This window comes from Crassostrea angulata, chromosome 2, assembly GCF_025612915.1.
Source record: "Crassostrea angulata isolate pt1a10 chromosome 2, ASM2561291v2, whole genome shotgun sequence".
NCBI classification, from domain to species: domain Eukaryota; kingdom Metazoa; phylum Mollusca; class Bivalvia; order Ostreida; family Ostreidae; genus Magallana; species Magallana angulata.
In genome coordinates this window covers 43,739,087-43,748,231 of record NC_069112.1, presented here as the reverse complement: position 1 = coordinate 43,748,231, position 9,145 = coordinate 43,739,087, and the positions used below count along the sequence as shown (strand labels likewise).

At 30.7% G+C, this 9,145-nt stretch overlaps 1 protein-coding gene across 1 annotated transcript; it reads right to left on the bottom strand.

Moving 5' to 3' along the window:
• Positions 1 to 4,156: 4,156 nt before the first annotated feature.
• Positions 4,157 to 8,904, bottom strand: LOC128172422 (uncharacterized). The gene is made up of 6 exons (XM_052838223.1): positions 8,789 to 8,904; positions 7,373 to 7,606; positions 6,645 to 6,899; positions 5,651 to 5,749; positions 4,636 to 4,810; positions 4,157 to 4,532 (listed from the first exon to the last, which is right to left on the bottom strand). Exons 1-6 carry the CDS (start codon positions 8,871 to 8,873, stop codon positions 4,361 to 4,363), a joined length of 1,020 nt encoding a protein of 339 aa, XP_052694183.1. The 5' UTR covers positions 8,874 to 8,904; the 3' UTR covers positions 4,157 to 4,360.
• Positions 8,905 to 9,145: the final 241 nt, after the last annotated feature.

The window sequence follows — 9,145 nt, the reverse complement described above, 5'->3', positions numbered from 1 at the left end:
GTTTATATTATGAAATGAGCTATGTTAACCCAGAATTCAAAGTTATCTCTGTTTTATTTGACCAATTACACATTAATGTTTAAATTTTGTAATAGAAATATGTTTCATTAGACAATTATCAAAAATTACTTTTAGTTAGGCGACTAGGCAATGCTATCGTTTGCAGTTCTTGTTTGTGTTTTGTGATCAAAACAACTGATGTCCATTGTTATGCAAAACATCCATCAGTAGCTTTGCGGAGTAAAAACAAAATTTACTCTTGAGTTTATAAGTATCTTCAAAACTCTGAAGAAACGCAAATGCTGTGTGTAATGAAGGTCACAGAGTAATAAATAAAAAAAATGATTTGCTGCAGTGCCTCCATTCGTTTCCTTTTGTGACGGAAAAATAAGATTGCCACAAATACATCGTGTAATTGGACATGATTTGGATCATATGGGTTTAATAGTACAGGTATATAAGTTATGTTTTTCTTAGATAGTAAATTCCAAGCAATACTTTTGTTTAGAAAGGTACTGGACCAATCATTCATTAGTGCACACTTCAAGAATAGAGAATATACTTTATATTCTCCCTCACTCCTTTTGTTTGAATATAAATAAAATTATACTCTAATATAGTATGAATACGCTGAACCAATTAAAAACAAAACCAAACAAACTCATGAATATGTATTGCTGCTTGTTAGAATATTTATCCAGTATACCCTCACAAAAACAAAAAAAACAAAACAAAACAAACAAACCAACACCATAATATTGAACACACATATTACATTTATAATTATAATAGTAATTTACTGGAAGCCATTACACCTTCACTTCGTCCTAACGAGCGGTAAAATGACCACAAAACCCGCATTACCATTTATATCCTAATGTCATGTGACCTAAAAACCACACAAATCCACCCCTTATAGCACACAGCTCACACAGAAATAAACCCAAACGAACATAATTTTAAGTAGGAATGCCCCCTCCCCCCTAAAAAGATCAATAAGCTCATTATATTGATGTTGTAAGTTTGTCTAGAATTTGACTGTAATCGTAACAATGTTTAATCTGAAATATGATCATCGTTTCAAACAATAAATTAGAGTTCACATGGCTTTTCCTACTTATAATCGCTTTAATACATTAGCATCGCCTCAATTGATATACAGTAAATGTTATGTAACGCCATGGTAAAGATATTTCAATTATCATTCTGATAAAGTAAGCTAGCCAGAGTATCAAAAACACGAATTTGCAAGTATAAACTGCTATTAGATAAACATCTTTCACACATAGGTCAAAATCTTATAATATGTATATGTCATATCAATACATTTTTCTGTAATGTACCTCTGGTTTTTTTTTTAATGTTCATATCCTTTTTGGTGCCTCAAATTTTGTCACTTCAGGTATTTGTCAGTAATGAACTATACTCGGGCTGTTCTATTTGTTTACTATAAAACCATTTATATTGCAGTCAGATGCAGGTGTTGGTGGAGTGTTGTTGCAAGAGGAAGATGAAAATGAAGAAAATCGGTTTTTTTACGCAAGTCAGAAGCTGAAGTCGCATCAGTTGTCCTACTATACGATCGAGAAAGTCGCAGCTATCCAAGAGTTTTGAACACCTACCACTACGAAACAGGTAAGGTCAGTCTTGGGACTTGTTTGTTTTTATAGAATATGTTCAGCTAATGCAGCGCCGCTGACAGATTTGACACGGAAAGGACAGCCTAACTAGGGTATCTGGCGACAACAGCAGGTAAACACGTTTTCGTCGCTGAAATGCGCACTATTGGTAACACCTGTGTTAAATTTACCCGATATGAGTAAACCATTTATAAAAATTGTAAATACTTTTTGATTTTCTTTATTGCTTGACTGATAGGACACACGACGGCTGTCGTGAGAGTATACTCCTTAAATTATGTGAATTCCTTTTTGCGCTATTTTGTCATTTTGTTTCATACAATGAAATATTAACCTGAACATTTCAAAATCTATGAGTAAACGTTTGATCTGCCCATGAAACACTTAGTTATAGATAGATGTAATTATACCTCAGTTCTGTCATTAGTTTAAGAGTTTTCAAATTAGGCACTTATGACTAACAACTACACAGCTTATTGAAAATAAGTTACCATATTGTTTATCTTTCTTCATTTATTCGACAAAATAAAAGGATGTCATTACTCGTTCAAAATCAGAGGTATGAATGAAACAAAAAGAATAATGAAATTGTCTGAAAAGAGATACCAATTTCTGTAGATTTGTTGGATTGATATACGAAGTTAAATATACCTGAAAATGAATAAATAATAATATTTATAATAAGGTAATATACTCAAAGAATCATTGGTCACAAACTGACCTCAATTTGTTCTTTAAACTTTAATATTCATTCAATTTCGATCCTGATAAATTGGATGCACACGCATTTTGATAAACAAGCATACAAGTATACAAACATGTTATATGTATATATAGCATTACATCACTTTTTATCATTTTGTGTGTTATGGTATGTAACGACATTAGCACCAGACGACACGTGAAATATATGCTGCAAGTAATTTATAAGATAAATGTTGTATTTAAAACCAATCTGTGTCTTTGGACATTGGTTAAATATTTGCGAATGATCACAGCGGGTGTGACCAGTCAGAAGAGGATTCTAACTCCTCCATGGCACCTGATCCTACTTCTAATTATTTTAGATGTCCGTGTTTGCTTTGTGATCCTGCTTTGTATCTTTCCTTCGTAATGTTGATTTTGAGCACTGTTCGCTTTCACCACAGGTCATGTTTGATTAATTCCTAGCCCTCTAATTGGCTGATATTGTAATGATAAAATTCAAACTTATATTCACCTCCACTTGACTTACGAGGTAAGATGCTATTAGATGATTTCATTTTCCAAACATAGATTAGGATTTTCCAAAATGCTACAATAGGTTATTATCATTTCTGTTATATAAAGAAATTTTGCGATTTGTGTGTGTTTAATTTTGACTTCAATCCTATGCTTTGTGCAGGTGTCACTCTTAACATAATTGAATATCTCTAAATATATTTAACAAAAACAATGCAACCTTTGATACACATTATTAGTTCCAATCAAAGTTATGTAAAGCTTGCCCAGAGTATTTCTTAGAACAACACTTGATATGCATTTTAATAACCCCGCTCCAAGAAAAGACAATAGGGTTTGTTTACGTCGAAGTTACACATGTGATTGAAAACAAGCTCAGGTGGTTTTTTAACCCTACTCCGGCAACAACAGGCATCAATATTTCAAAGCACCTCGTATTATTTCAATAACGGAACAACAGACGTCTTACACATGTTTTGACACCTTAAAATTTTCCTCGCAAGATAACATTCAGTTTGAAATGACAATTTGTCATTGAATCATAAAATGAAATCAATTTTTTCAGTTTTCTTCGATTTGTGCGAGGAATTGATGTAGCTACCATCGAAGCACAATATTTGTCCGACTTCTGGGCATAGTGAACATTATCCTTTTCAGGAGCATGTGCATGTACCTAGTCATATAAAAATATTTCTGAATAGCAACAAAAAAACAAAAAAATAAAAAAATAAAATAAAAACAGAAAAAAAGAAAGAAGGACGTAAAATCAACACTCAAGTTCATAGTAAAGATATTGAGAATATTTTTTTTTTCGTCTGATATGTAGAAAATAGAGCAGAATGTCTTAACTATTCACCATTTTGTCAGAGATTTTTTTTTTCGGGGTTTTTTTTTTGGTTTTTTTTTAACAAATTGTAAAAATTTGGCTTAAGTATGGAATTAAATTAACATTTAAGATATGGAATTTACACATCATTTAATTCAATTGATATATAATAATCTCAATGATCAGTAAATAACAATGCAGCATAAGAAAAAGACCGACTTTATTATATTTCAGAACTCATACACATATGTCGTTATTATCCTTTTTTATGAAAGCAAATATTCAAACATCTTTTTTGACATACATTATTAATTGGTTACTGTAATAAAAAAAAAAAATTAGTACTATGACATTATTCGTTATTTTCAAAATACAGAACAGTTATATACATTATCAACATGAACAAAACATCAATTAAAATTCTAGTTGATCAGTATTTTTTTTTTTACATAAATCACAAATATCAGTTGCAAGAAAGTTGTGTACAATATAATCTTTCTAAAATATCATAAATATTTGATTGATTAATCAAAAACCTCCAAATCAATTTCAAAAATACATGACTTTTTTGTATATTTGCTGAAATTATCATTATTCTTCATTTTCCTTCCATTTTCAATTTTTCTAAGGGCAAATGACTTGAAAAACTTTCGATTGTGTTAAAGAATAAGTTCTAAACTACACCTGTCATCTCCGTATAATACTGGTCAGTCTCCCTGGACCATCCGAACTCAGTGTAACTATTCCCAGTATAATTGCTTCCAGTAACAGATGAGTTTGTTGAGTTGGCGCCATTTCTTAATTCTATTGCATTCAATATTTGATGGTTCCTTCTCATTGAAACTCTTAAATAATGTAAGAAACAAATCTCATTTATAATTGATTTCAAATTGATAAATTGTAATATAAAAATAAAATAAAATTCACAATTTTGATTTTGTATTTTACCTTGTCTGTACAATATGGAGAATAAGTACAACTATGATCAAAATCGAGACACTGAGACCACCGATTAGACCTTGCAGTACAGGTGTCTGGCTTTTAACTTCGACATCAGTTGAGGATGCTATAACACCTTGCAGTACAGGTGTCTGGCTTTTAACTTCGACATCAGTTGAGGATGCTATAACAAATTTTGAATAATATGTCAATTTCAAATAAAATGTAAAATCTTACATCAGAGAAACACACCATGACATTCGCACAATTAATACCAAAATCTAACAAACTAGAAAAATAAAGCTGGGTTTATTTTTCAAATTTGCTTTTATTGTTGCTTTTTTTTTCAAATCAAGGTTAGGTGACATGGCGTACATAAATATATGCACAATCAAACTTATTTGGAAAGATTTATTTTAAGTTCATGAAGACAGAAGATTGATGTATGCAATGTGTTATGATCATTTTGAATGAGCAGATAAGATTATTTAAGATACCATTGCAATAACATTAGCATTGTATAACATATTTAACTAAGCATTCAACATTTTGATCATCTAAAATGCATCATTTTCTTTGTAAATTAATACTCAATGCATGATATATAATTGTATGGCATTACGATCGAACATTGCTTATTTTTACTTGTGATCATATTCATTCTATATGCTACGTAAATTTTTGAAAATGGTTTATGTTTCAATCGAAATAGTTATATGAGTCAGACGACAAATTACCTTTCATGTGGAGATTAATCATGTATTTGGATATGTGCGCTTGCTAATGTCTTTTTTTTCATTTTGTTTGTTCTTGTTATTAAAAGCGTAAACTGTATACATTGTTTAATAGTGTGTTGCATGCGTTGAGCAAGAATACCTGAATTTATAAGTAGTAAATACATCTTTTAAACTGCTAAAAATGTTGTCTTGAAATGAAAGTAGTGCACCATGAATGTAGTAGTACACCATGTATTTAAATATGAACGGCATTACGAAAAAATAAATATATAATTATAAAAATTTACCTCCTTTACACGTGTCACCATGGTAACCAGGTTTACAGGCCAGACAGACACATTCAACTGTGTCAAACACATCGCAATGAGTCGTTTGTACCGGACAACCTACAACAAACGCTTTTATTGCAGATGTATCTCAAAATAATTGATAATAATTTTACTTTTATGTTGTGTGTATAAATTATTTTCATTTGTATATAATTATATCATGCGCTGATGCACACTGGACTTAAAAATCACTTACCAAACTATATTTAATATGAGGTTTGTATGAGGTGATTTTAACTTTAAAAAATTGTAAAGAGCAGAAAATCGAATTAATTGTTTAAAAAAAAATCTTTTATAACAAATGAAGCAGCAGCAAATTTAATAGCTAAAAAAGCAATGTATCTCAAAATGACTACCGTTAAAAATATATATTTATGTTGTAACACCCCCCCCCTCCCCTCCCGAAAACAGACGTCTTAGAGAAGATTATAAAAATGATTTTAAACGAGAGTTATTTGAAATGTTAATCATCTGAAGATGCACTTTTTTCATTAATAGTTGAACCTAAAAGAAATAAATTAGTCAGTAATCCTATTGAAAACAAATTGGAACAGTTTTAATTTTCTCTCAAATAATGTAAATTATTATTTTCCATTAATATTTAATCAAACATTCAATGTGGATTTGAAATTTGCGTTTAATTGCCAAATATGTATTTACTAACATATTCTGTGGTAAATATACATGTATTTTGAACTGATCTTTTAAAATAGCAGAAAAAAATCTAGAGTCAATTTCCAGAAATAGCAGTGGATAAAAACAAAATTTAAAGTAGCCAGTTGTGCCACTGAATATTTTTTAACCAGATGTATGTTTCATAATTGCGATTTGAGAAAAAGATTACAACTAATCATATTCCTAGAATTACAAATTAAATAACACTTCGGTTTTCTTTAAGAGGAAGCCATGCCAGACTAGAGTAGCCACAGTAGCCACAGTAAGCATATCTTACCATACACCTCGACTTCACATAAATCATTTTCAGCATCTGAATTATAATCGCTAGGATAGGTAACCCCTTTTAATCTCTCGTTGTAGTAGATGACATATTGTCCTTGTACATAACATATTGTGCTAAACACTGCAGGAATAGTGCTTCTGTTAAAGTAATTATCCTTGAAACATAATTTTCCTTGCAATCTATCTGTTGTGTTGGAAACATAGAGTGAAAATCCTAGAAAGGTGGATGTAGCGTTGTTTGTGTTATCTGCAAAGGATATATACTATTACAAAAATGATTGGCTAACCTGTACAAATGTAATTATTCACTTCAAGCACCGCTTAAGTGTCAATACTTTAACACTTAATTGATTCTCCCATTTCCGCGACCATTGACTAATTACCAAGTGAAATGGTCTGTCTGAACACATAATTTCTAAATATTCTCCTGATTTCATTTAGAACCATGAAATATTATGTTGTAAGTACGCAGGTTTTGCACAAACGCCAAGTTTGTTTGTTCCCATAATCATTGAATAGGAATCTGAAACCTTTGAGAGCTTCTATTAGCTCTTATAGAAACATTAAAAATATCTTTTTTTAAAAAATCTGTTACTTAAAGATATCCTAATCAACTTACATGATGGTTTTTTTTCAAAGTTTAATGCAGGTATTAAGAAATCAATAATTTGGTTTGATGACTGGTTCGAAAAAATTAAATAAACTATAGGTATACCCTACCCCAAATGGCATTTTTTGTCTTGAAATACAGGGTGATGTGGTGGATGATGTGAAGTCTGCCAAGGTTTACCCACCAGGCGGCGATTTCTTTTTCAAGAGCTGATACAGCACATTGACCTCCCGTCCAAGATAAGTCAGACTTTAGTCCATCTACTGCATTAGTTGCGTCGAATGTTTTATTATTTTTGTCATACGGATGCAATTGAAATGCGGGTTTGTGTAAGGCAACATTTTCTGTAAGTTAAATCTTACAAGTTATCATTACGTTCATTAACTGATAGACACTGAATATACTGTATCATATGATTTGTATTTAAACACATACATGTACAAATTTATGGATTAATACATATACAATCAATCAATGTGCTCATTACCGAGAATGGGGGGTATGAGATAAGGTAATTTTAAATCACAATATCGCCCTTTTTTCTATTCAAAATATAATTACATATAGTTTTTAACAAATGCAAATAAGAACATGCTTCACATATACAAGTATATAACTTCAAACATGCAATTGAAAACATTCATTCCGTTAAATGGTATGAAGCTTTCAACATTTGATGAAGATAGTTACAATATCGATGCTCGTATTTTTTTTTAAATTGGATCTTAAATCAAATAGTATCTAAACCTCAATATTCACATTGCTATAAAATGTATCGCGAACAAAATCGTTTACAAAAGGAAAATGAATCTTTGAAATTGACTTAAAAAGATGCCGTCACCGGACGTCACGGGGCAGCGATAGGTAATGGGAAAACACGATTTAAGCTGAGTAATAAACGATGTTGCAAAAAAGAAAAAGAAAAAAGTAAAATGCAAAGGTCATTTGCGCGTATTTATTTAACGAAGTATATTTTTGGGATGGTAAATCATTTGTTTTTGCACCAAACTGCCCTTAAAATTGATGAGTTGAGAGCTTAACAAAACCAACACTACTTAATACATTGTTTTATATGGTTGGTTGCGGCGATTTGCAGAATATCTAAGTTGAGGATGTTCTTAACATTTAAGTTGAGAATTGAGGCTGAGTACGTTCATTATTTTGTGGCAGCGGTGCCAGAAATAAAAAATAAATATCTTTTTTATCAAATATGTTAAGAGATATACTCTGTCAATTAAATATATTATTGATGTGTGTATTGGTTAACCATATTCCTAAGTTACATACATGTACCATGGAGCGTTTAGGTGTGACAAAAACGAATGAAGTCTAATTCGTTATGATATAGAACAAAAATAACTAATATTAGCTCTTAAAAGGTAATCACTTTGTGTATACCCCCACACCCAAGTAAAAAGTTAAAATAATTATTTAATTCTGATAAATAAGATAAAAATAATAGTAATAATATGATCTTGATCAAAAGTAAGAATTTTGATATAAAGTAAGTTAAAACATTAACTCACCATACGCCTCTGATACTTCTAAAATACTGGACAACATGGACAGGATACCAAGGAAACACATAGAATGACTAAACAGAAAGTACATCTTAGAATACTGTAGGCTTGGTATTCTCAGATCTTTCTAAAAACTGACGATATTTAGAGAATAAAGTGAGTTTAAATATGTAAAGGTTAAAGGGTACTTGTTTAAAGGGGCGTAGTATTAGTAAGGAAGATTAAGAATAAAAAAACCCATCAATAGGACTGCATGATATTTTTTCCTCGAGACCAATGCAATTGCAGAATTTCTGTAATTTTTCTTTCGGTGAGAGACATAAAAGGTTCTGTGTTACTTTTCTATCTTCCTTTTTTATAGAT

Coding starts and splice junctions, on each gene's coding strand:
- LOC128172422 (XM_052838223.1), bottom strand. CDS start 8,873: ATGTACTTTCTGTTTAGTCATTCTATGTGTTTCCTTGGTATCCTGTCC. Junction 7,607..8,788: donor AGAAGTATCAGAGGCGTATG/GTGAGTTAATGT, acceptor TTTAACTTACAG/AAAATGTTGCCTTACACAAA. Junction 5,750..6,644: donor ATGTGAAGTCGAGGTGTATG/GTAAGATATGCT, acceptor CGTTTGTTGTAG/GTTGTCCGGTACAAACGACT.